The sequence below is a fragment of the Lepus europaeus genome, chromosome 1, assembly GCF_033115175.1.
Source record: "Lepus europaeus isolate LE1 chromosome 1, mLepTim1.pri, whole genome shotgun sequence".
NCBI lineage: Eukaryota > Metazoa > Chordata > Mammalia > Lagomorpha > Leporidae > Lepus > Lepus europaeus.
In genome coordinates, this window is record NC_084827.1 from 162697513 (window position 1) to 162724775 (window position 27263).

At 46.0% G+C, this 27263-nt stretch overlaps 1 protein-coding gene across 1 annotated transcript in view; it reads left to right on the forward strand.

The window, feature by feature from the left end:
• Nucleotides 1-208: 208 nt before the first annotated feature.
• ARPC2 (actin related protein 2/3 complex subunit 2) overlaps nt 209-27263 on the forward strand; it is a 30777-nt gene continuing 3722 nt past the window's right edge. Inside the window, exons 1-8 of the mRNA XM_062191567.1 lie at nt 209-298; nt 516-597; nt 8179-8213; nt 11261-11373; nt 16019-16064; nt 20112-20298; nt 21024-21117; nt 26264-26390. Of these exons, the coding sequence (XP_062047551.1) occupies nt 524-597; nt 8179-8213; nt 11261-11373; nt 16019-16064; nt 20112-20298; nt 21024-21117; nt 26264-26390 (676 nt within the window). The 5' untranslated portion in view covers nt 209-298; nt 516-523. The remainder of the gene's footprint in view (nt 299-515; nt 598-8178; nt 8214-11260; nt 11374-16018; nt 16065-20111; nt 20299-21023; nt 21118-26263; nt 26391-27263) is intronic.

Sequence of the window (27263 nt, forward strand, 5' to 3'; positions counted from 1 at the left end):
AGACTTCGATGGGGCGGGGGCGGGGTGGGTCTGTGGGAAAGTAAAGGGGGTAGGAGGCTTTGCGCATGCGCAAGTATGACCTCCTCGCCCCACCCCGGGCGCGCCTGCGTGCGCGTGCACGAGGGAGCCGGAGCGGAAATGGCGCCGCGGGGCCGCGCGTCCGGGCGGCGAGCGGAAGTGGGTGTGAGAGCGGAAGTGGCCGGCTAGAGCCGGGGGCTGGGCGGGGACCGGGCTTGTCGGTGAGGCGGCAGCGGTGGCGGCGGCGGCTCGGCAGGCGGGTTGAGGCTTCTGGGGCCAGGTCTGTCGGGTGGGTGGGTGTCTCCACAGCCCGTGCGTGCGCGGGCCGGCGCGCGTCCTCCCCTTCTCTCCACCCCGGCCCCTCTCCCTTCTCCCCTTCTCCCGTCACCTACCCCACCCAGCCCCCCTCCTCAGGGGCCACAGGGCCGCTCCCTGCGTCCTTTCCTCCTTTACCCACCCTGACCCGCCCTTGTTTCTCCTTCCCCTGTCCGGGGCAGCCGCCGCCATGATCCTGCTGGAGGTGAACAACCGCATCATCGAGGAGACGCTCGCTCTCAAGTTCGAGAACGCGGCCGCCGGGTGAGCGCGCGCCCCGGGGCCGGGGTTCGGGGCGGCGTGGAAGGCAGAGTTGAGCCCCGCTAGTCCCCGGTGCTGTCCAGCTTCCCCCCCGGGCCTGGCGGAGGGAGTTGGGAGGCCTGGCAGTGTGTAGGGGCTGCCCCGGCGGAGAGACGTGGGAGGCGATTGGGCGCGGCGGGGTGAGGGGCAGGGATGCGTGGGGTGAGGCTCGGAGGAGGGATGCGGAAGCTGCGAGTGGACCGGAGTGTGCGTGCCAAGGGCCAGGGGACCTGTGGGACGTGAGGGCAGCTCGGGCCGGAACTGGAGCCCGAGGAGCCCACCGGCCTCCGTGTCCCCGTCATTGTTCTGAACCCGGAGAGAGCCGGTTTGCGACTGGGCTGGAAGGAGTTTTCAGCAATTCCCAGGACTGGAGGAGGGAAGAAGATGCAAGCCTAGATCACCACCGGCTTTCTCCATCCCGCCCCCACCCCTAAAGGGAGCCCGAGGGGGGACGGAAAGCAGACCCAGCCTTGCAGCCATCTCCCTAGCTTCCCTTCCCGAACCCTCCTGCGAGCGACAGGGGCCGTTTTGTTACACATTTCTCAAGCACAGCTAATAGTCCTGCACCCACACCCTTTCCTTATCTCTTCCGAGAGTCTCGGGCTCTCTCTGCAGCCTGCACCCCGCACACCCCGCAGCCTTTATCTGCCTTTTGGCCTTTTAAATTCTTATACAAGACCCCTGGGCTGTGATTTCTTCTGTGGCAATCCTTGGCCGGTTACACACTTCACTGCTTCCAGAGTCTATGAAGTTCTTAGATAACCTCTTTTTTACCGTTGTCTGTGAAAGATGGACTTTGATTTCCAAGGCAGCCTTCACTGTCAGAGAGCAGATTCAGTGGAAGACGATCAGCCGCTTCCCCCAGAGCACCTTTAAAACATGAGCCAAGGACTTGAGTTCTAGCTTCTAATTTTTGGTGGCCTGTGGTCAGTCCCTTTGCCTCATTTCCGCATCCGGGACGATGGGGCTTCACATCTTGGTTGCACAGTTGAGGAAATAAGTACAAACTCTTTCTGGTGAACTGGGAACTAGTAATAGGAAAGTCAGTGCTTGGAGAGCCACAGATGGGACAGGATTGGTGGAGGGGAAATTTAAGTGGTCATAATGAACTTGTGACTTGGGAGCTTTTTTTTTTTTTTTTTTTTTTTTTTTTTTTTTTTTTTTTTTGAGTACTGGCCCACTGCTTAAATTGAATGCATTGTGGTTCCCATCTCTTTTTTGTAAGAACACGAACTACTTTCCTTGGAAGCAGTGCATACAGTGAGCAGAACGGTTTCCTGCCAGGGCCCGCAGTTGCTGATATTTCAGGTTAACTCACTTCTTACTCTCAGCCCCTCTTACCAGTTCTTTGCATTTTAAATACTCAAGTGACTCAGTCTGGGATCTTATTTTGGGTGATTGCTCTGTGCTTTTTCTGAGCAGTGCACTGCACATAGGAGGAAGTTGACTTCACTTCTGCATTTTCACAACTGATCTTAATGCATTCTCAAGTCCAGACTAGCCAGGAATGAGACCTGGGTGGTTATAAGCTGATCTGCAAGATAAATGGCTGTGTGTTTGCAAGTGGGAACATGCCTTTTAGTGTAGGAGTACTTTCACATCTATTTGTGTATTAATAACCCGTGATTCCAAAATGTGTGGCCCATTCAGAACTTCAGTTCTTTCTTATAATTATTTTCAAAATAGCAGTTAATCATTTCAGAGGGATTAAAATGGCCCTCAAATTTGGAAAGCATAGAATAGAACTTGCTAGACTTTTTTTAATAGACAGACATTGGTGGTGAAGTTGAATGGGGGCAGGGGTTGGGGTTGGCTTTTATTCCAGCCCACCTGCCCTTTGAGATCTGGCTTTCAGTACAAGAGCTCAGACCATTCTGCGGAAAGTTTCGTTGAATCTTTTGAAAAGAGGCTGTGATGCTCATGCCTAGGAGGTCGGGCATTCCTGGGGTTGCCAGTACAACGCCGGCAGAACATGGTGCAGCAGAGTGTGTTTCCAGGCACCCGTAAGGGGAGGCAGCAACGAAGCTGTGTTTATCAGGGTGCTGCCCACGAGCTCAGCCCAGGGTGGCGGGGGCGACCATCATGAACACATGGGATCCTACCAGCACTCAGCACCAGGCAGCAACTGATGTGGGGGGTCTTTCTAAGAGAGCACATTAGCAAAGGTACAGAGGAGCTAAGAGGTGTAGACATTAAAGGGAGGTAGTAGCTTGGAGGAGAGCCGTGGGGGATTTAAAAGGCTTTGCCGTTGTGGGAACCTGCTGAAAGAGGTCTGTTCCACCTGCTTTTTATGCTTCTCAGAAGAAACCAGTTGGGGAAGTTGCAGCCGGGAGAAGGCTTTTCTATAGTTCGTCTTCCAACCCTGCCACATCCAGTGTGATAGCCACTAGCTACATGTGGCTGGTTGTGTGGAAATACAAATGACGGTGAAATCAAACTGAGCCCTTCCCTCACAGCAGCCACGTTTCTAGTGCTCAGTTGCCACCTGTGACCAGTAGCTGTTGAATTTGGACTAGGCGGTTGTGGCATGTTTCCATTATTGCAGAAAGTTCTGAGCAGCACCAGGCTCCCGGCTTCTGAAAATGAAGATAGTTCTGTGGTGTACACTTCAGAATGCAGGCACATAATGCCCCTGTGGAGCAGCACTGTTCTGAATGAAGCCTGTCGGCTCCTGCGCCTAAGTCTCCCTGCCTGTGACATCGACTGCAAGTCTAAGCTGCCTTCTGGGTGGAGCAGCTCTGCCATCCAGACTCTTTAAGAGCGCATTTGGTCACAATCACCTTTTAATTTGGAGGCACTTCTGACAAAGCCTAAGATTCATTCCAAACAAATTGCTTTTCACTTTTTCCTACCACACTCCTGGGAAGTGGCTTATTGGAACTATGTGTGTATGCATCCTCACAAAGGAATCATTATTGGTAAATTATCTTCCCAGCAGCCTCCAAACCAGGAACGTGACTGATGAAAAAGTGATACCCAACGCTGCAAATAACCTCCTGCACAGGTCTTTGCAACAGCAGTGCCCTTTCATTTGGTAATTCTTACCCAGACCCCCAATTAAAGCAGAAATAATCTGGCAAAATACTTTCTTTTATTACTGTGTGTACACCAGGAACCTTTTCAGCCTTGAAGCAAAGCCTGTCAACTTAGATAGAGCCTGGAGTCCAGACTTGAAGAACTGCTGTCAGACGCGAGTTGCTGTTGATTGGAAGTGCGTGCTGACTCCTCACCACGGCCTGTGCATATTGTAGGGAGCCGTGGTTCTGTGAGGGGGAGTGAAGTTCAGTAAGCAAGCAGTGCCAGTTGGGTGGGCGAAGGCTGTGGGCGGAGAAATTTGAGAAAGGAATAAATTAAATCTTGCTGATACCTTGTTCTCGTTCTCAAATACACTGCATATGTCCTCAGAGAGGCAGACTGGTTTGAAGTGATTCGGAATTAGGGCATTGTTTAAGCATTTAGAAAAAGTGGAATTTAGTGCCTGCCTCGCCAAGATTTGCTTGACCTTTTTACAGGTCATTGGAGTTACACTGAGGCCCTCTGGCCTCCTTGGGACCACTGTGGGCCTGAAGCTCCAGAGCTGTGCTCCCGCAAAGCAATGATTTCTCAGGCCTGGGTCTGTAAAAGTCATCGTTGTTTCCCCGAGTCTCCATTGTGTGTATGAGTATAGTCAGCTCAGTAAACGTTCTTGAAGGAATGAATGCAATGAGGTAGAGTGATTCTTGGTTTCTCTAGGAACTTAGAGTTCTTCTGACCTTGTGGGAGTCGGCTTTGAGATCCTTGCTGTCTGTATTTTTGTATTTTGAGATAGGCATATCAGAAAGTTGGGGCTGCCTCTAATGTAATCTGGTTTGTTTTTGTGGGCTTTGCTTAGAGAGAGTGTTGGGAACCTTAGAGAGGATGTAGAGGAGAGTGAGCAGAAGTCTTTATAATGAGCCGAATTCAGTAGTTCCTCCACTTCAGGACATGCAAGGGACAGCTAGAAGAGGGACATACGTGTCCAAATGGGTAATTGGATCCCAGAATGCATTCAGGAGTTAAAAACTCCAAAGTCCCTAATGAGAAAGAAGATTAGGTAATGCAGGTGCCAGGAGTCCTTTACTGACTAATTATTGACATTCCAGAAGCTTCTTCAGAAAAAGGATAGAAGAAAAATTTTTCTAAGGAATTTAAAAGTAGTCCTTGAGATCCATCTGAATGAATGGACAGTGTTTTAGTGTCTCAGGCTGTTCAGTCAGTAGCCCTGGGGACCATCCAGCTGGCTTGTTCTAGGATTCCAGACGTTACAACAGCCTGACGCTACTAGGAGTCTTATTTCTGTTTATACTCCCACTAACCAGTTCCTGATTCTGGGAGTTACCACAATCCCCAAGCCTCTCCTGACCATAACTTCACAGTTGGTCTCCTCTGGAGGAGGGAGAGGACTGGCACTGGTCACCTTGTCTGAGCCATGCACTGTCCTACACACTTCAGCTCAGTTCCAATTATTTTCAAAATGTGCCTGTGTGACAGGTAGCAGATCTCACTTACAGTTAAGAAAACCGGGACTGTTGATGGTTGGAGAGGAGGTGGACAGTGAGTAGCTACTGTGTGTATGAATTGCTGTGATTCCTAGCCTTGTGTATCTCCAGGCGTGCACAGGATGTGACCATGTTTGTGGTAAATGCCCTCACCCAAAGATCCTGCCAGTGATTTCCCTTAAGGCTGTGGGGATCATTATCTCAGCTTGTCTTAACTGTCTTGAGACACCTGTTGGGACACTTGGCCGTACATAATGTCATCTCAGTCAGTTTTCACAGTAGCCACATGAGGTCGGTGTTTTAGACCCATTTTATGGAAGAGGAACCTGAGGCTCAGTGACATTGGAGTAACATTGCCTATAGTCACATAGCCAGTAAGTGACAGGACTTGGGTTGAACAGTCAGCTCTGAAGAACCTGCTTTTTCTGTGATTAAATTCACCCCCAGTAACTGCAACGTTAGCAGATGGTAGGGCAATAAATAGCATTTATCTTTGTGGCCTGTTAAATGCTACATTTTCCTCCAGACTGGTTTGACCTCTCTGTCTCCCGGATTTTGGACACATGCAGAAGTACGGTAGCAAATTCCTGGTGGGTGTATTTCACCCTCAGCAGTGTCCTTGTTGGGGCATAGAGTTCTTGCACCTCTAACTCTGAGGACTTTACATGAAATTCCCTTTAGCCTAATGCTATGCTGGACAGCCTTTGTCTCTCCTTTAACCCTTTTGTGTAGCCATAGAATAAACTAAAATATTACTATCAGTGATTTAACAAATATTCCTAATCACTTAGGGTGGATCTTAAGGATGTTTCCCACTAGGGGTCTGTGTGCTCGGGGTATTTTATGCCTAGAGAAATGCAGACTTTTAGAATCAAAATGTTTGGAATCTAAGGTTATTTGTTTGTAGTTGGCTTTTCTCAGGTCTGTTGATGAAGTAGAACTTAGGAGCTCAGTCAAGGGTTTGTACAAATGTCTGTTGAGTAATGCAATATGGATTTCTATCAACTGCTTTTCTTGTGGGTTCAGCAGGGTTTCCCCCAGAAAAATGTAGCTTGGTACTTCTTCCTCTTAAGCATCCTCTTAATATTTCTTTGCTCATGGCCGGCGCCACAGCTCAATAAGCTAATCTTCCTCCTTGTGGCGCCGGCACACCGGGTTCTAGTCCCGGTTGGGGCACCGGATTCTGTCCCGGTTGCCCCTCTTCCAGGCCAGCTCTCTGCTATGGCCAGGGAGTGCAGTGGAGAATGGCCCAAGTGCTTGGGCCCTACACCCCATGGGAAACCAGGATAAGCACCTGGCTCCTGCCTTCGGATCAGCGCGGTGTGCCGGCTGCAGCGCGCCGGCCGCAGCGGCCATTGGAGGGTGAACCAACGGCAAAGGAAGACCTTTCTCTCTGTGTCTCTCTCACTGTCCACTCTGCCTGTCAAAAAAAAAAATATATATATATATATATTTCTTTGCTCTTGTTTCCTGGAGGTAACGACTGGTTGCTGACTATGCATTGCCTTTGTTTCCTGGTATAATTTCAAAATGAAAGCTGAGAAGCATTTTAAATTCTCTGGTTCTCATATTCTGAGCCCAGTGTTTGTCCATAAACCCACATGATGCTTCCCCTCTTAGAGACACCCCGTGTGCTTTTTCCCAAGTCACATATGGATAGCTTTGAAGATCCAGGGTGGAAATTTGTATGTGATGTGTATAGGTTGATTTTCAGTGAGGCCAATGTGTGTATAATAAAATCCAGTTTCCTGGCAAAATGTTGCTTAGCTTCCGCATCAGCATCTTCGCAGTCATAAGCTGTTTGCTATATTACTCTCCCAACAACTCTGGCCAGTAATTCAGGCTTGGTTTCTTTCATAGGTGAAGGAGCAGAGATAGCATGACAGATATGACTTGCTTGAGAGATCTTGAGCAAGATAGGCAAAAATAACTGTGAAAATGTATATATGTCCGCCAGCCCATCAGCGTGGAATCATTTGACTTTTATGTAGCTGGTAGGTAAGGCTGTAGTCTTTCTTTTGTTTCCTGCCACTGGCTTTGAGGAGAAGGGGAGAAAGACACAAAGTAACTGTTCACTGCTGGTTAACTCACCATTATTTTTGTAGGTAGAGTCACTGTCCTGCTTTCTAGGTAGTAAGGCAGCATATTTATCCAAGCCCATGTGCAAGGCTAAGCTGGGAATTAATTGGACAGAAAGTGCTAGGCAGTCATTGCCTTCCAGTGTGAGTTCTTTCATGCCTGTTCCTTTGTTTTATCTGTAGCAGTTTTATGAGGTCGACAGGTTCAATTGTGTTCTCCTGTTTTATAGATGGGTAGGTGAGACGACAAAGGTGTAATGATGCTAAGCCTGATGAAAAGCTGAAGTTGAAAAACAAGTGTGTTGCCTCTTCTCGGCGATTTCACAGTGCTATTTTGTGCTGCACTTCCATATGAACGCAGAGCTGGAGTTTAAAAACAAAACAGAAGGAGGTAGAGGGCTTTCAAGGGAGCGTGGTGAATGATCTGTTCCTGTAAAGCAGGAGAAAGATGTGGAGGAGAACTGCTGTTCGATAGCCTTTGAAGCAGAGTTGGACTTGCTGTTTGGCTTTATCATCCTGAATCGTCTTTGCACTTGAACAAGTTAAAACTATTCCGCTTTATACTTGGGCCTTTTTCTGCTAGGTTCACTCCTAGAGCCTGTCAGGCATTGACCAAAAGATGTCATTTTGGGCCTCACTTGTACAGATGCATATGTTGTGTTCTTAGGAATTCAGAATTGAAAGTGAGTGCCAACCAAGGCAAGAGATTCGCGAGCAAGCGAAAACCAAAAGCTATAGCTGTCCTTCCTTTTTTATCTCTCACTTTAAGCAAGTCCAGTGGCTCAGGGCCACGAGAAAGTGAATTGTGTACTCACATCAGCAGTAAGCCTAAAATGTATAAAGAGTGGTCAGACCCTAAGTGAAGCCCTGGAGTCTTTCCAAGCCCTCTTGAAGGCAAGCAACAACCATTAGCTCAACTGAGGGCCTTTGTTTGTTTGTTTGTTTTACAGAAACAAACCAGAAGCAGTAGAAGTAACCTTTGCAGGTAAGTGTCTTTGTTTCAACCCTGTTTAGAGAGCGCAGTATAAAAGATGGAAAATGAAATTGTTCCTAAAATAAACTTTGACATTTTGAGTACTGCCTCTGTGAGGTCTTTACCTCAGATAACTATTTCATGTTAATTCATTGATGACTGACTTTGGAGTTGAGTAAACTATTTAAATTTCCTGCTGATATCTTCAAAGTTTGAGTTTTATTTTGTAGTATAAAGTAAGGTTTTCATTTTTGTTTTTAAGGCTCAAGAGGTCTCCTTGATCTTTCTCCTTCTTTTTTTTTTTTTTTTTTTTTTTTTTTTTTTTACTTAAATGTATTGACTTATTTAAAAGGCAAAGTTACAGAGAGGGAGAGAGATCTTCCATCTACAGATTTCAGTTCCCAAATGGCTGCAAAGGTTGGGGCTGGGCCAGGATCCAGGAACTGCATTTGGGTCTCCCAGGTGGGTGGCATCTTCTTTCTCAGGCATGTTAGAAGGGAGCTGGATCAGAAGTGGTACAGCCAGGTGTTGAACTGGCGCCCTTATGGGATACTGGAGTCACAGGCCACGGCTTAACCCACTGCACCACAATGCTGGCTGCCAAAGTAAGGTTTTTATTTTTTATTTATTTTGGTTTTTTGTGGTTTTTTTTTTTTTTTTTTGGTTGGTTGGTTTTTTGTTTTTGTTTTTTTTTTTTTTGGATGTTTTGTTTTTTGTTTTTTGTTTTTTTTTTTTGACAGGCAGAGTGGATAGTGAGAGAGAGAGACAGAGAGAAAGGTCTTCCTTTTTGCCGTTGGTTCACCCTCCGATGGCCGCTGTGGCCGGCTCATCGCGCTGATCCGAAGCCAGGAGCCAGGAGCTTCTCCTGGTCTCCCATGCAGGTGTAGGGCCCAAGGACTCGGGCCATCCTCCACTGCCTTCCCGGGCCACAGCAGAGAGCTGGCCTGGAAGAGGGGCAACTGGGATAGAATCCGGCGCCCCAACTGGGACTAGAACCTGGTGTGCCGGCGCCGCAAGGTGGAGGATTAGCCTGTTAAGCCACGGCGCCGGCCAAAGTAAGGTTTTTAAAAAGTTGGAAATAATTACATTATTATCTTCAAGTAGACATCATCCTCGTTTACCTAGCGCTAGAATAGTGGGAGACATGAGCGTGCTGAAGACCTGTTCAGCAATTCTGAGAGATGTCACTGCTTTCTTGCTTTCCATTTCCTGTGATGAATTGCGTGTTGATGGTAGACATTTGCTCTGTGAAGTTTGAGGGATTATTCAGCCCCCACTCCCCCCAACCCCGCTCTGTAAAAGGAGAATACTTGATCAGATGATCATGGGCGACTTTTGCAGCTCTGAAGTGCCATGGATTAGAGGCCAGGTACCATCCCAGACCCTACCTAACTCACAATGCCAGAGCTCCCTCTGTGCCTCTCATGTCAGCTCCCTAATGTGATGGCACTCACCCCCTAGTTTCAGGAATTATATAGGCTGAGTCAGTCTTCTGAGTGTTGCAGATATAGGGAACCCAAAATGAGGGGTGGCCTGTCAATTAGAAGAGGCCTTAAATGATAACCATACTATGTATATTGTGTGGATCTTAGTTGGAACCTAATTCAAATAAGATGGATGACAGTATTTAAAAAATTTCAGAGGAGGCCAGTGCCACAGCTCACTTGGCTAATCCTCTGCCTGGGGTGCCAAATTCTGTCCAGGTTGCTCCTCTTCCAGTCCAGCTCTCTGCTGTGGCCCAGGAAGGCAGTGGAGGATGGCCCAAGTGCTTGGGCCCTGCACCCACATGGAGACCAGGAAAAGCACCTGGCTCCTGGCTTCAGATCAGCACAACGTGCCAGCCGTGGCAGCCATTTGGAGGGTGAACCAATGGAAAAGGAAGACCTGTCTCTCTTTCTCTCTCTCTCACTGTCTAACTCTGCCTGTCAAAAAAAAAATTTTTTTTTCAGAGGGGCCAGTTTCATCTTCCTGCTAATACACACCCTGGGATACAGCAGGTGATGGCTCAAGTAGTTGAGTCCCTGCCACCCATGTGGGAGATTTGAATTGAGTTCCTAGCTCGTGGCTTCATTCTGGCCCAGCCCTGGCCTTTGCACACATTTGAGGAGTGAGCTAGCAGATTGGGGCTGTCTGCCAGCCTCTCTCTCTATCTCTGCCTCTCAAATAAAAATAAAGAAATAAAATAAAAAATTAGGGAGGGAAAATAGAAAATATTTAAGTAGATATTTGATACTTTTTTAAAAAAAATTAAAGCATAATAGTGGTATTTTGGTTATGTTTTGAAATGACCTCCTTTTTAATCCTCTAAAGTTAACATTCTGAGATCCAAGGTATTCATGGTTGATGTGGTGTGATGTGTAGGATTTGTTTCCAAATGAATCAAAAACTAATCATGGCAATCATGGTCCATATCTGACCTTGTTACTAATTGCTGAAGCCTCCTGAAAGGGATTAGAGGTTGTTACACTGTTCTTCCTAATTTGATACATGTTTGAAATGCATCACTTACCACTTTTAAATGAACCTTTGGGAAAACATTGACCACTGAACTGTGTTAGTGCAGTGTTTCTGCCATCTTCCCACATGGCTTTTTTTTTTTTTTTTTTTTTTTAAGATTTTATTTATTTTATTTGAGAGTTACAAGCAGTGAGAGGAGACAGAAAGGCCTTCCTTCCGTTGGTTCGCTCCCCAGATGGCCACAATGGCCAGAGCTGCACTGATCTGAAGCCAGGAGCTTCTTCCTGGTCTCCCACGTGGGTGCAGGGGCCCAAGGACTTGGGCCATCTTCTACTGCTTTCCTAGGCCATAGCAGAGGGCTGGACTGGAAGAGGGGCAGCTGGGACTAGAACCGGCACCCATATGCGATGCCAACGCTGCTGGCGGAGGATTAACCTACTGCGCCATGTCACAGGGCCCTCCCTCTACATGGGTTTAAAATAAGTACCATTTTACTTGATGTGCCTTTTTATAAGGGGTCTTTCTTGTGACCTGCACCTAGGCGGTGCTTTGAGAAATTATCCCCATTCCGAGCTTACTCAGTTTTCTGTGCTTTCTCGCAGATTTTGATGGAGTCCTCTATCATATTTCAAATCCTAATGGAGACAAAACAAAGGTGATGGTCAGTATTTCCTTGAAATTCTACAAAGAACTTCAGGCACATGGTGCTGACGAGGTAAGTTCAACATCGTTGTACTTGGAACCCTTGTTTCCTCCTTATGTTTGTCGGCAGCTTGCCATGTACAGAAGACCTGGGGCACTAAGCCGCCCCAATAGGTACTGGCCACGCGGGACAGCGTGCTCATCAAGCCAGCACTCTGGAGTTTATTTCCCGGAGAGGCTCAGGCTCTTCGTTTACTTGCTTTTTATCTTGGAGAAAAGATGTTCTCTAACTGAAGCTTAATAACTTTATCCAAATCTTAAAATGATTTGCCTTTTTTCAAATTACATGTGCTACCCAGGTTATATAAAGCAATGAAAATGAAAATAGCTTTTGTTCCCCAAAAACACAGCAAAGGATGCTTTTCTTTGACCAATACAAAAATAACTGTCACAAGAATGAGAGAGGTTCTTTTCTGCTATTGTAACATTATCAAGGCAGGTGTATAACTTTGGCTTGTTTAAATTTTATAGTCTTAGTTTCTCATTCTGGAAATATAGGCACAAATAACTACCCTCTAAATTTTTTAAGTTAATGGTCTTTAGAGCTGGCCTGCTCTACCATGCCACAGCCATAGGAGACAGAAGTAATGTCCATGCCCATTCATTGGATTCTTTGGGTAGCTAAAGTAGCAGGTTTAGTTCCTGTTGAACTGTATTTGCTCTGGCAAGAGCCATTTATGGAAAAAAGAAAATGCTGTTACACCAGTGTGTGCACATTGTGGTTGGGTCTCAGAGCAGGAAGTATGACTCAGTTCCTGAATCAGTTTTCAGATATCTTCGTTTTAACAAATGAAGTTCTCCTTAATCTATTGAATGAAGATACAGCCATTTTCTTTCTGAAAAGAGTTGCAGATTTTGAAATTATTTAAAATCTGTGTAATAAAAACCTGTTTGTGAAGAATATGATGAAAAGCTTGATGGGTTTTTTTGGTTCTAAAGGTAATCTTCACTAGACAGAGAACTGAGCCATAGGAAATCACTTCCCTTAGTTATTCAAATGTGTTAGGTTTGCCCCACAAGTTCAAGGAAAGAAGAAAGTTTAGAGAATTTGGATCCTGGTTATTTTACCACCTGAAAGAGAAAAGCTTCAAGAGGAAGACCTCGTTCTTTAGAAATTTCATGAAGAATTTTATATAAACAATAGTGGCTGACTCCTTTTACCAGATAAAACAAGACAAAGCAAGTGGCTCCTAAGGCAGCCCTGCTTTGGAGTAGCTGTAAAATAACTACCTAAAAAAGTGTTTTTTAAAAAAAGTGTTAAACATTTGAGCAGACAGCTGACAGTTGTGTAATCATTCCCCCCAGATAGCCCTCACTGTGAAGATCTGGGTACAATAATAATAATCCTGGAAGGGAAAGGCAGGGATAAGGTAGACTTCTTAACAGTGGACCTCCAGAGCACCTTGCTGGTCTTGCAGCCCTAACAAGGGCCAAAGAACCAGCCCCACCTGCTCTGGTGGGTGGAGTAACCACATTGGAACAGAGTGCACAGTGAAGGCCTCCCTGGCTCGGTTAAACAGTGACCAGCCTGTGATAACCACAGGAAGCTCCTTCCTTTGTCAGGGGCCCTTGGTCAGAACCGCCTCTGCTGTTACGGTGGGAAGGTCTGAGAGTGACCAGTGGTGGGCTGCCTCCACCCAGCTCCTGAAGTCAGGTTGGGAGAAGGGGCACAAATTAAAAAGTGAATCACCGTGAAAAGTGCAAGCGAAGTAATAAGGAAACGTCTGGTTTTGCCAAGGGAAGAGAGCAAAGGAGTTGAACATGGTATAAATTTGACTCTAAATACTTCATAGAGTTTAGAATATGTGTTGGGTAAGTTTGGAATTAAATAAAATGTTAGCGGCTATGGTTTCTCCTACATTTGGTTTCTTCCTCCTCTAAGTATGTGAGTACAGAATTGTAGCTCGGAGATAGCCTGCTGGTAAAACTTGTGGTATGTGCATGCTACTCTTTCCCCCCAGACCCTTTAAGAGAAGTGGTATCTGGGATACCTAAAGGTCAGATCTCTGTGTCAGCAGCCAACTCTGACCTGACCCCCTCCCTCCCTTCAGTTCCTCTTCTGTAGGAGAGCTTGCAGTGGCTGTATGACACCAAGTAGGAACTACAGGGGCATTGGTTCTCTTTTGCCTTTAAACTAGCATGATCACTGATTCACACATTGAGGGCCACACTGTTACCCGTGTTTCACAGACTGGGGATTCCTTCCAGCTGTTGGAAAATGGTTAAATAAGCATGTGGGATAGTAAGAAATGATTGTCTGATGGGCTATTTACAGGCCACACTTAGTGTTTCCAAAGCCCTCTTACAAGAGGAAAAAAAAGTCCCATCATTGGGTAATCTTTTCAAATAAGACATAAAGTATTTGGCTTATTCCTGGTTTGTTTTTAAAAGCTATGTAAAGAATACATTAAAAATAAACATGGGCTAGACATGGTGGTACAGCAGGTAAGCACTACTTGGGGCACTCACACCCTTACTGGGGTGCTGGGTTGAGTCCCAGCTATTCTGTTTCCCATCCAGCTCCCTGCTAGTGCACCTGGGAGGCAGCAAGTGATGGTTCAAGTATTTCGGTCCCTGCCACCCTTGCGGGGAATCCAGATGGAGTTCAGGCTCCTGGCTTTGGCCTGGCCCAGCCCCAGCCCCAGCCCCAGCCGTTATAGGCATGTGGGGGGGCAGTAAACCAACTGATAGACGATGCTTATCTGACTGACTCTCTCTCTCTCTCTCTCTCTCTCTCTCTCTCTGCCTTTCAAGTAAATGGGGGGAAAAGAGATTCCTTGACATAGTTATTGTGTCTGCATGCAGCAGTGCTGTGGACCCTGAGCATATAGCAGACACATCCTGACCATGTGAATCTCAATTCTGGGACCACTCAGGTTCACAGTACTTTTCTCCGCCCAGTGGAAGTCTTTAAAGCAAAATGTGTAACACTTACTTATAATTCAAACTGAAGTCTGTTCATTTTAACCTGGTAATTTGTTGTAGATTAAATATGCTTTATGTGTCCAGCAGGAAATGTCCCAGAAATTACTATTATTAGTGTGTCTGTTGCGATAGGGTTAGAAGTTGACTGGCTCTCTGCAGCCTGTTAGACCACTGAGTTTTAGGATGTTGATATCAGTTTTACCTTATTGTGGAGTGGCAATGACATCTCTCAGGTGGTTCGGTTCCTGCCATACATGTGAGAAATGTGGATTGAGGTCCCAGCTCCAGCCCAGCACTGGCTGTTGGCCAGCATTTTGACAGTGAACCAGCAGATGAGAACTCTGTCGATTTCTCTCTCTGCCCCTCAAAGATTCTTTTCTTTCTTTTTCTTCTTAAGATTATTTATTGGAAAGGCATAACTACTGAGAAAGATCTTCATCTGCTGATCCGCTCTTCAGATTGCCAAACTGGAGCTGAGCCAGGCCAAAGCCAGAAGCCTGGAATTCCATCCGGGTCTCCCACATGTCGGTGGCAGGGGTTAAGCACTTGGGCCCTCTTTTGGTGGATTGGAAGTGGAGCAGGTGGGACTTGAACCAGTGCTCACATGGGATACTGGCATTATAGGCAGAGGCTCAATCTGCTGTGCCATGCTGCCAACACCAAAAGTTTGTTTTTTAAACTTTGTCAGTCTAAAAGCAGTTTGCCCTGGGTGAAGCAGTCATTCTGGCGGAGAAAGAAATAGAGAGTTGTAAAAGGGACTCTTGTTTGTCGTTTACTTCAAAAAGCTAGAAAAGAGGCAGCAGCAAGACCCATATAGAGTTTACGACCTTCTATAGACATAGTAGCGTTAATAGCTGGAAGAGTATGGGATGGGCTTTGATTAAAAGATAAATCCAAAACGGACTTTTTAAATTTAACCTCAGTTCTCTGAGCAGCCTGTTCAGTGGCTTAGATAAATCTGCCTCCCCTTCTGTCTCTACTTTCCCATCCACCAAATAAAAGTCAGAGAGAATGGTGTCCTAAGAAGAGCTTAGCACATTCAGTGCTTTAAAAATGATGAAATCAGAGTGCGTATTTTGGTGGGATGGGTTGAACCACCACTTGGGACACCTGGATCCCATATCGGAGCACTCGATCAAGTCCTGGCCACTCCATTTCCAGTCCGGCTTCCTGCTCACATGCCTGGAAATTCGTGGATGATGACTCAATTACTTGAAACTCTGTCACCCACATGGGGGACCCAGATGGAGTTCTGGCTCCAGGCTCCAGCTGGCCCAGGCCTGGCCATTGTGGCCACGTAAGGAGTAGCCAGCAGATGGAAGCACGCGCACGCCTGCTCACGTGCTGTCTCTCTCTTTCCTTGTATGTCACTCTGCCTTTCTGAATAAATCTTTTTTTAATTTGAAAATCAGAAATGGAGAGAAAGACGGAAAGAAATCCTCCATCCGCTAGTTCATTCCCCACACAGCCGCACAGCTAAGGCCAGGCCAGGACAGAACCAGGAGCCAGGAGCCTCCACTGCTCTCCCAGACACATTAGCAGGGAGCTGGACCAGAAGTAGAGCAGCTGGGACTCAAACCAGTGCCCACATGGGATGCAGGCACCACAGGCGGAGGCCTAACCCTCTACACCACAGCGCCAGCCACTCTAAATAATCTTCTTAAAAAAATAAATAAAAATAATGAGATGTAATGGCTTTTGGATTAACATATTTTGGGTTTTTGTTTTTCTAGTTATTAAAAAGGGTGTACGGGAGTTTCTTGGTGAATCCAGAATCAGGTACGTAGTAATGTGAGCAACTAAGAATGACCTGGAAAGAAATGTGCCTTGTTTGTGTTATGCTTTTTTTAGCCTAAGGATTTTGTTTAAATATTATTCATTTTATAAATATTTCTGCATGAGTCCAGTTTCCAATTCAACTCCCTTCATAAAAATAGCTCTTAAGGGCTTTGCTCTGTAGTGTGGTACACAGTAGGGTGTACAGAGTTTATATTATCACATTTTTAACATTTACTTGATAGAGCCAATTAATTCTTCCTTAATATCTCAGCCAAAGGCCACCTTTGCTTGCTTTTGGTGATTAAAATACCTTTGAGAAGACAGCAAACATTAATTTCCACCCTAGCCCCTAGTAACACCTTCTATACCTGCAAATTCAGAGAAGGAAGAGGAATCTTCCCAATACTGTTCTCATATTGTCAAGACTCAAGCGCCAGCCCCCTCTTTTTGGTGCCGAAACCTGTAGGCCCCTCTTTAATCCATTCGTCTAGCAGGAGATTAAAAGGCACCGTGGCGTTGCTGAGTGCAATGGTCAAGCTATATTGTTGTAAGAGATGTTTAAAGTGGAAAAACTGAACAGGACTTTCACCCACGATTCAGTGAGATGTCTCAGATTCTGAGGCACTTAGCTGGACCCCAAAGTGAGACCCACACAGGAAGACCATTTGAATGTGGTTATTACTAAGATACTGTTACTTTGGTGCCTTGATGAGTAAACTGTTCTAAGAAGGAAGGTCACTCTCTCTCCTCTCTCTCTCTCTTTCCATTCTCCCTCTCCTCTCTCTCTCTGTCTTTCTCGTTTCTGTCACTCTCCGTAGCACTTACTTTTGTTAGCTTATTTGTTCCTCTCACCATTTTTTTCTTTTGATATTTTTATAACATGATACCTCCTCATCACCTTACAATACCTTCATGTCTCCTATATTTTTGCTTCTGGAAACAAAACACCTACCAAAGAAAGCTACCTTTGTTGTGCGCGTGTTACCAGGAGTATTTGAGTGGAAACCTTTGACAGCATTTCATAAAAAATACTGAAATATATTAATCCCCAAATTAATGAAACTAGTGTGTTATGAAAAACAAGGTAAATGACGCCGTAGGCTTTAAGACAAATCAAGGTGTTTGGAAAAGAGAAATAAAGAAACATCTGGAACAGAAAGATCTGTCAGAATTATTTGGCTTGCGTGTCACATCAGAGATCCTAACCAATTCGTGGTTCTGTCCCTTGACCTTCTCTCTTCTTCCACCTCCTGCTTCAACACAGACCCTCCGCACCGTGTTCATACAGTACAGAATGTGAAAGTAGCCTCTCTCTCCATTTATTGGTTTATCTAGATAAATTTGGCAAACTCAACAGATCCAGATTTTCACTTTCCTCTGTCCTCAAGATCACATTAGAATTCTGACTTTAGCCGAAGTTTTATTTGGCTTCTTAAAATTAGCAAACCTTGAGGCCAGTATTGTGGCATAGCAGGTTAAGCTGCCACCTGTTATGCCAGCATTCCATATGTCGCCGTTTCAAGTCCTGGATGCTCCACTGATCCAGCTCCCTGCTAATGCACCTGGGGAAGCAGCAGAAGATGGCCCAAGTCCTTGGGCCCCTGCACCCACATGGGAGACCAGGATGAAGTTCCTGGCTTCAGCCTGGCCCAGCACTGGCTGTTGCAGCCGTGAACCAGCAGATGGAAGATCTCTCTCTGTAACTCTGCCCTTCAAATAAATAAATCTTTTTTTAAAAAAAAAATTAACAAACCTTGAGTCTAAATATTATTTTTTATCTAACCTTCTGATAGTCTATTTGCACATCATGTTTTCAGGTACCTAAAATGGAGTGGTGATTTATATTAATAATATTAGGATGTCAGAAATTTGGTAAGCATTGTTTACAACAAGGATTTAGAAGCCCATGCTCTCAAAAAGGGTACATCAACAAAAAACACAGGCCTCAGGAATGTATTGGGAAAAAAATTAAATAGTAATATGGTGGGGCCTGCGCTATGACTCACTTGGTTAATCCTCTGCCTGTGGTGCCGGCATCCCATATGGGCACCAGGTTCTAGTCCTGGTTGCTCCTCTTCCAGTCTAGCTCTCTGCTGTGGCCCGGGAAGGCAGTGGAGGATGGCCCAAGTGCTTGGGCCTCTGCACCCGCATGGGAGACCAGGAGGAAGCACCTGGCTCCTGGCTTCAGATTGGCATAGTTTGGCCATAGCAGCCATTTGGAGGGTGAACCAACGGAAAGAAGACCTTTCTCTCTCTCTCTCTCTCTCTCTCTCTCTCTCTCTCTCTCTCTAACTCTTATCTGTCAAATAAATTTAAAAAAAATAATAATATGGTGTAAAGGTTTGAAGTGTTTGAAAGTGTGAGAGCCACACAGTTCCGTTAGAATTACTCCATCAGTTCTTTTGGTATTTACTAATTCCTTGATTTTAGAATCAGGTATTCCAGCCCCATTTTTTGTGTCAGTGGCCCAAGTGTTCTAGGCACTTTAAATATGGTATATTCTGATAATGCTTGCAACAGTCTCCCATCTACCCAGCCAGAGCTGTGCTGATCTGAAGACAGCAGCCAGGAGCTTCTTCCGGGTCTCCCATGCCGGTACAGGGGCCCCAGCAATTGAGCCATCTTCTGCTTTCCCAAGCTATAGCAGAGAGCTGGATCGGAAGTGGAGCAGCCAGAACTGGAACCAGTGCCCATATGGGATGCCAGCACCACAGGGACAGCTTTACCCACTACGCCATCGCACCACCACTCCCCCCACCTGTTGTAACAGAGGAGGGAATTACAGAGGTTGGGCACTTTCCCAGGATCACAAAATGGAAGGGTCACAATTTGGACTCACTCCTGTTTAGTTCAAAGTAGAGTGGGCCACACCTGTATTTCTTGCCACATTATTGAACCTCTTTTTCTCTGTGTAATGAGAATAACCTTATCTGGCTTACCTTCTTCAAAGAATTATTGTAGAGATTAAATGAAGTAAAATGTTTTATGAAAAAAATGTCCTTGGGGCTGGCACTGTGGCACAATTTGTTAAGCCACTGCTTGCAGTACCAGCGTCCTGTATGAGTGCCAGCTCAAGTCCTGACAGTTCCACTTCCAATGTGCTCTAAGAAAGCAGCAGAAGATAACCCGAATCCTTGGGCCCCTGCTCCCATGTTGTAGACCCAGAAGAGGCTCCTGGCTTCTGCCTAGCCCAGCCCCAGCCCCGGCCATTGTGGCCATTTTGGTGAGTGGACTGGTGGATGGAAGACCTCGCCACTTCTCTCTCTCTAACTCTGCCTTTCAAAATAAATCTTTTTTAAAAATGTTATAGGCCGGGGCTGCGGCTCACTAGGCTAATCCTCCGCCTTGCGGCGCCGGCACACCGGGTTCTAGTCCCGGTCAGGGCACCGATCCTGTCCCGGTTGCCCCTCTTCCAGGCCAGCTCTCTGCTGTGGCCAGGGAGTGCAGTGGAGGATGGCCCAAGTCCTTGGGCCCTGCACCCCATGGGAGACCAGGAGAAGCACCTGGCTCCTGCCATTGGATCAGCGTGGTGCGCCGGCCGCAGCGCGCTACCGTGGCGGCCATTGGAGGGTGAACCAACGGCAAAAGGAAGACCTTTCTCTCTCTCTCTCACTGTCCACTCTGCCTGTCAAAAATTTTAAAAAAAAAAAAAATGTTATTGACAAAGTTGCATTGTCTACAAATAAAAGCCGGTTGTAAAGATATACTCACATATATGCATAGATATTTAGGTTTTTCTACCCTCCCTGCTGCTGACCACGTTGGCACTAACCTAAGAGAAAAAACGTGACTCATTTTGTAGCTAGAGGTGATGTACGAGGGTACTTGAGAATGTTTGTGGGTGTTATTTCACCTCATTGTATCCTATGAGGTAGGTAGAAATGGACAGTGTTTTACCTGGGTTAAAAATGCAGGCTCTGAGACAAAGTAAAATGCCATTAGAATCTGAACGGTTTAAGATGCCTCTAGCCTGCTTACTTGGGAGAGATCAGTAAGCTTTTCTTTTTAACATAACTGTTCCCTGATTCATTTTTTCTCCTGTTCTAGGATATAATGTCTCTTTGCTATATGACCTTGAAAATCTGCCTGCATCCAAGGATTCCATTGTACATCAAGCTGGCATGTTGAAGCGAAACTGTTTTGCCTCTGTCTTTGAGAAATACTTCCAATTCCAAGAAGAAGGCAAAGAAGGCGAGAACAGGGCAGTTATCCATTATAGGGATGATGAGACCATGTGAGTATAGCTTGGCCCTGAAGCCTTGCTGTGGCTGTCACCAGGGTGGCACTTCTAAAAGAAATGTGGCTTAGTCAAGGACAGGCTTTTCCCCTGGGGGTTGAGGTGCACACATTGGAGTACTTGGGCTCAGTTTCCCATCCCAGCTCCTGCTCCAGCTTCTTGCTAATACAGACCCAAGTAACTGGGTCCTGCCACCCACATGAGAGACCTGTATGGTGTTCCCAGTCCCTGGCTTCAACGCTGGTAGTTATTCAAGGGGTGAGCAAAAAAGATGAGCTCTCTCTCCCTCTCAGATAAAGTGCATGCCTTTTAACAGGGCTCAAACCAGCACCCATATGGGATGCCAGTCTCTTTAACAGTATCACCCAGATACTCAGGAGGTACAGAATGGCCATGGTTTCTGTATTATTGCAACTCTTACATTATCTGCATACTGTGTCTCATAGTATATGAAAAGTAAAATCACTAACTCTAGATTCCATGTTATTACCATTTGTACAAATTAATAGAATCTACTTCTGGTAATTCCCATTTCCTGCCTGTCTTAAGGCGTGCATCTATTGCACTAATTTGGCCATGAATATGAGTCTCACTTGGCATGGCTTTTGTCCTGTGAATTGAGAGACCTGTGAGTGTAGGCGCCCTCTTCACTTACAGATCAAGTTACTGACAAAAGCCCGTTGTGGTTCTGTACACACTCTCATGGGTTTCGTTCCCCCCAGGTATGTTGAGTCTAAAAAGGACAGAGTCACCGTAGTCTTCAGCACCGTGTTTAAGGATGACGATGACGTGGTCATTGGAAAGGTGTTCATGCAGGTATGGAGTGAACATCTTGTGGGTAATGTATGCCTTCATACTAGAAAACGCCAGAAGCATGGAGAGAGCACCGGCAGCTCTGTCGATGTTGGAACTTGTGATTCAGTGGACAAGCCACACCAAATCCACTGAATGTTGGATTTTTTCTTAGTGATTCTGGTCTTCTGCAGGATATGACTAAAGGATACATTTACTCTTAAAAATGCAAATACTGAATAGTAAGTATATTTCCTCCCATAGGGTCTTTGATCTGAAGCTTGGTCAAGTTTCCTTTCTTGTTTTTTAGTAAGGTCTGCTCTTGGTTTGATTCAGTTCTAGAATCTTTTCAGTATGGTGTATAGCAAATTCTCTGAGTAATGGATAATACATTAATAGGTGGAATTATCAAATAACTGACAAAGGGAGACTTGGCTGAAGTTTGAATGAGTCATCATAAAGTAACCCCTTCAGAAGATTCTCACCTACTTAAGAGAGAAGTGAGCTTGGACAGACATTTGGTGCAGTGATTGAGATGCCACTAGGGGGATTGGCTAATGACATAGTGGGTAACGCTTCTGCCTACAGTGCCAGCATTCCATGTGGGTGCTGGTCTATGTCCCGGCTGCTGCACTTCCAGTCTAGGTCCCTGCTAATAGCCTGGGGAAAACAGCAGAGAATGTCCAAATCTCCAGGCCTGTGACACTCACATGGGAGACACCTGGCTTCCTGGCTTCAGCCTGGCTCAGTCTTGGCCATTGCAGCCACCTGGGGAGTGACCCAGCAGATGGAAGTTTCTCTCTCTTGTTCTCTCTGTAACTCTTTCAAATAAATAAATCTCTTAAAAAAAAATTAAAAAGCCACTTGGGTCACCCACATCTCATATTGGAGTGTGTGGATTGAGGTCCTGGCTCCACTTCCAATTCTGGCTTCCTGCTGTTGCACAACCTAGGGGCAGCAGTGATGGCTCCACATGGGAGACCTGGCCTGAGTCCCAGGATCCTGGCTTCTACCTGTCCCAGTGCTGGCCATTGCAAGGCATTTGGGAAGTAAACCAGTATGTTTTTCTCTTTCAAATGAAATAATAAATTTTAAGAAGTCAAAAGTGTAGGAAAGTTTTATTTTAAAAAAAGAGTTTAGCAAGACATTTTATAATTGGATTTGTTGCACTCAAGTCATAGACCCATTGGTGGCTTTGTCATGTCTGTTAGCCAGTTGCTGGCTCTAGGACTTGAGCTCATTTGGGCTGATGATAACCAGGCTAGTTTCTGCTGGGATGGGATAGCGTTCAAAATCTAGTACAGTGATTAAATTTTCTTTTCTTCTTTTTTTTTTTTAATCTTAAATATATTCATTTCTTTTTCTTGGCAGGGAAGTGAGATTTTAAAATTCTGAGACAAACTTTTTTGCCAAATAGAGTTGAAAGAAAGCTAAGCCTAATATAGTGAGGATACTTTATGTGTAGCCTTCTAAGTGGCTAGGGATATCTTCAAAAGGGATCTCCTCAATTTGATCCATCTCCAGTGACTTTCTATTTTGGCTGATTAATCAGAAATTCGAGTTTGGGAGCTCCTGGGCAGAAAAGTTGAAATATTGACTTGCCAGCATCTGATAGTACTCTACTTCATGGAAGTGTGGTATGTGCGTTAACTGTACACATGTACCTTGAGTCCTAGAAGTAAGCCTCTAGACAGACATTTCATGTATTTTTATGCAGAATTGACAAGGGAATTAAATGCAGTAGCTCAGAAATTGGGCTAAATCCAGATTGAAGAACTAATTTTAAAAGTTACAAAGTATATATTTAGACTTGGCTGGGTTTTATGAGTCTTGTTCCATTTTATTCCAGGAAACATCTTAATTTACTTTTATACTTTAAAAAGACCTTATCTAGGAGAGTTTACATCACATTTGTTCCTTGGGAGGATTTTGTATATTCTTTTTCTGTGTGTGAATTTACACTCCCCTCTTAAGATACATGTGGCAGGGCACTTACCTAATAGGCAGGATAAAGCATTTTTGCACTGTCAGTATCTCCAGGTAGTGACTGTCCTGTGCTGTACAGGTCGTGTGATGTCTAGGATTGTGAAGAGGCTGGCTTGGGAAACCAGCTGCCCTGCCACCCTTACAAATTCACAGTCTGGGGCAATGTGTTCGAAATGACCATAGAAAACTGGAGTTTTGCTGGGTTTTCTCCCCAGTTTAAATTATCTGTGTTTTCCTGGGCCTAGAATCTTAATCTTTCTAGAAGGAGGGACAATGGATGTTTCAGAGAAACCCGCCACCTGGGGACACTGAAATTCCTTGTGGATGCTAAACTGCCTGCTGGGCCATTGTGGGCTGCCCCTACCAGTGCGCACGTCCACCCTGACTACAGCAGTGGGCCTGTCTCTTCACTTGTCAGGCACACTGAGGGATACTTGATACATTTCGGGGGGAGAGAGAGTTTCCGCTCTCCACCCACATGGGTGTCCCACTGCTGGCATCGAGGTGTTGTCTTGGTGGCAGACCAGCCAAGTACCGGGGAAAGTCTGGTAGAGTCATGATTGCCACACGCATACCGTGAAAAGCAAGAAGTCCGGGAGTTATGCTTTTGGAGGTTAGAGTAAGATGAACTAGGGCTCTTCACGTATTAGATCTGAAACTCAGGCCAGTAATGAAGTAACTGACAACAGTTAGGCAGAAACCACTGGTTTCTTAGTGTTCAGGGACAAGCATTCTGACTCTTGGGCAGTTTGAAGATGTCGTTTTGCAGGCGTGTGGTCACAGCTACAGTATCTTCCTGAACTGGGAACACGGAGTCAGAGTCTGCAGTTGTAGATGTGGCCGAGTATTTCCCCGGGGGCTGTCGTTTTCTCTCTCCCACCTGCCATGGGCGAGAGTGTGTGGTCACATGTTTGTGTTGCTACTGAAATGGTATCTGCATCCTCCTAAGAGTGAGCTCAGAACATCTTTTATGCTGAAGGCCATTTGTTTTCCTGTGACATGTCTCTATGCCCTTTATCCATATTTCTATTGAGTCATTGATTTTCTCTGTTTCTTTATATACTTAGGAGATTGGCCCTTCATCTGTGATTAGATATTTTCCCCAGTTGTTGTACTGCGTTTTGTGAGGGGTTTTCCCATGCAGGAGTTTCTTATATAATTAAATTGATCTGTTTTTTATGGCTCCTAGATTTTGAGTCCTAGAAAACCCTTCCTACTCCAGGGTTATAAAAGAAATTACCTATGTTGTTTTCCTAATATTTTTCCAGTTTCATATTTAAGAGTGCTCTTAAGAGAGCACACTGAAGAGAAGCAGAGACTTCTTCTATAAAGAAGAGCCCCACACAGAAGCATGCTGTTGAGTCAGATCCACTGCTTTCCTGTGACTTGGACCCTAGAGGTGCTGCCATACATGTGAAAATGCACACAAGTGTTTGTTCTGTGTGACCCCCTAAGGCTGAAGAGGAAAACCGATAGTGGGCAGAAAACTTCTTGACCCCTTTTTATTTGTAAAACATGCTTCCTAGAGAAAGGCCATTTTGGAAGCTTTGCTTCAGAAATCTTGACCGACACCCCCCCACCCCTCCCCAGATATTTTTCCTTTGGGGATCAAATTGTGTTTCAAAAGGAGCCAGCCTATCCCAACTCGTGGTCATTTTTCCTCCACCAAACAGCAGACGCCCAGTGGTGTTAGCTCTGGGCCAGGCAGAATTTAAAACAGGAAGGGCCTGGGTGCTGTCTCTTTCCTTTCCCACTCATTCACAAGGGCTTACTGATCAGTGTGTATTCTTCCTGCCTGCAAATGGAAGTGTAGTCACGGCTTGTCCCTTTACCATGTGGTGATCCGGAGTCAGCTAGAAGCTTTCTCCACCCGCCGAGCCATGTGCTTGAAGGACAGAAGAATGGATAGAAAGGGAGCAAAGTAGGGTTCTTTGCTTGAGGAACTCAACCTGGTGGGGAAGCTAGATTCGCTAATGAATGGGAATGTATCAGAGTAGACGTTTATAGAAGATACGGCATTTCAGCCGAGCAGCCTGGCCCCCGGGTGCTAGAGGAAGGTGATGTTCATCGAAGTGGCACATTTGAGCAGCAGTAGGAGCAAATTGGCTGCACGGGCACATGCGCAGTACTCCTTCAAGCTGAGACCTGGGAAATGCCTGCGTTCCACATTTGTGCCTTCCTCTGGAAGGCCCGCTTGATGAATTTGAATCATCTTGTAGAACTGACATTGCTGGGAGATCTAGTCTGTTCTTGCAATTCTGGGTGGCAAGAGGAGCGCCTGTATCATTTGTCTGTTTGCAGAGGAATGGGAAAGGCTGCATTTGGAGAGGATATTGTGACATCCTCACTCACATTTCTGTAGTTGGTGGAGGATACGTTTTGTAAGGGGTCATGAGCTCTTGTATAGAATAGAACCCGAATGAAAAACCAGACTGTATTTCTGAGGGCACATGGTCTCCCTCTGTGAACACCAAGACAGCTTGGCTTCTCTGGCTCCCTTCTGCTCCCGGGAAGGTCTTAAATTCACTCCTAGAGTTTTGATTGACGAATTGTGAACAGTAACAGGGTCTCCGATTCCTCAGTGAAGGAAGATTTGTGCAAGGGCCTGGGGCCCAGCGCGAGAAAGCATGGCATTGGAGGAACTGGAAGAAGTGGTGGGAGCAAGGGGAGCAGCGGGGAACGGGGGAAGGGCCTCATGTGCACAGATGGAAGGCGCTCAGACCTGAGCCACAACCTGCTGCCAGTCACCCTGGTGATGCAAAGATGTCCCGGAACATGTAGCCGCTTTTCAGATTAAATCAAAAGATGCCAATAAACAAAGCAACAGTACATATATCAAAGTAGTGCTCTATAATTTGTCATCTATGTGGTCTCACCTAGAATTTGTTAATCTGTGTTGGTCCAAAATAAGAGAAAGGGAAAAGGATTAACAATGCTTGCCATCATATTTGAAGATGTGACTTGTTCAATATTTGGTTATCTCTCCCTTTTGATTCTGAAGTGCACTGATCCCAGCCAGCACTTGTCATATTCCTGGTTTAGTGTGGCTCATTTTTAGCTGTTGCTTGTCTCAAGGACCATTAAAGGTCACACCTTAGACAAACCCCATCGCATAAGTTGCTATTCATTTTACACCAGCCTCACTTCTTGCTGTTTTTGTTTTGTTTTGTTTTCCTCTTGGCAGGAGTTCAAAGAAGGACGCAGAGCCAGTCACACAGCCCCCCAGGTCCTCTTTAGCCACAGGGAGCCTCCTCTGGAGCTGAAAGACACGGACGCTGCTGTGGGCGACAACATCGGCTATATCACCTTCGGTGAGCGGCTCTAATGAGTTCACCCTGCAGGAAGCCTAGGTCTGAGCAGAGCCTTGGTTAGCATTGGAAGGTGGGCAGAAGCAGGCATGCCAGCTTGTCCCGTGCCATTGCTGCTGCTGCAGGAGCATGTCATGGGCACGATAATCGCTTCCTTTCTCTGTTTTTAAATCTCAAGGGGACAAAGGGTAACCTCTGATGTCGAGAGTTGGGGTGGTGCCACGTCAGCCTTGCTAAGCAGCTGCATGGGAATTCTCTGTCACTTGGCATTTCTTGGTTTTTGGTTTGGAAGCCCGAGCTCCAGCCATGATTCACCGTCCCACTTCTCCACGGCAGGGACTCAAGCCTCTCCTCCGGTTGCTTTGGCCTCGTGAGCTGATCATTGGAGCTGACAGCCGGGGAGAACAGCTCACTCCCACTCGGCACCTAATGCCAGGGAAATGTCTCCCTTGGGGAGGCCGTGCTCAGTTCACCTCAGTGCTCCAGGGGTACATGTCTGTTGGATTGAGTGACTTGATGCTGTGCTTAATCTTTACTCTTTTTGGGTTTTATTCCACATTTTTATCTTTGAAGTTGGGGCGCATCTTGCAATTCATGGTGTGTCACGGTGTAACTTGCAGCATTCTCTTTCTGGCCCGGGAAGTCGTGGTAAATGCCGTCATTTGCATCTCAGATTCAGTGAAATGCAGGTTTCTGCTGGCCAGGGCAGAGTGACACAGGAGCGCCACCCTTCCTTAGAGGCCTTCCTTTTCAGTTCAGCAAAGCCTCACAGGCCTGGGCGCGTGCTGTGAGACCAGTGAGCAGCGGAGTGCAGAGGATTCCAGAAGGCCAAAGGGGAGGAGGACTGCGCTGTAACGGCCCGGGCCTGCGGGCAGC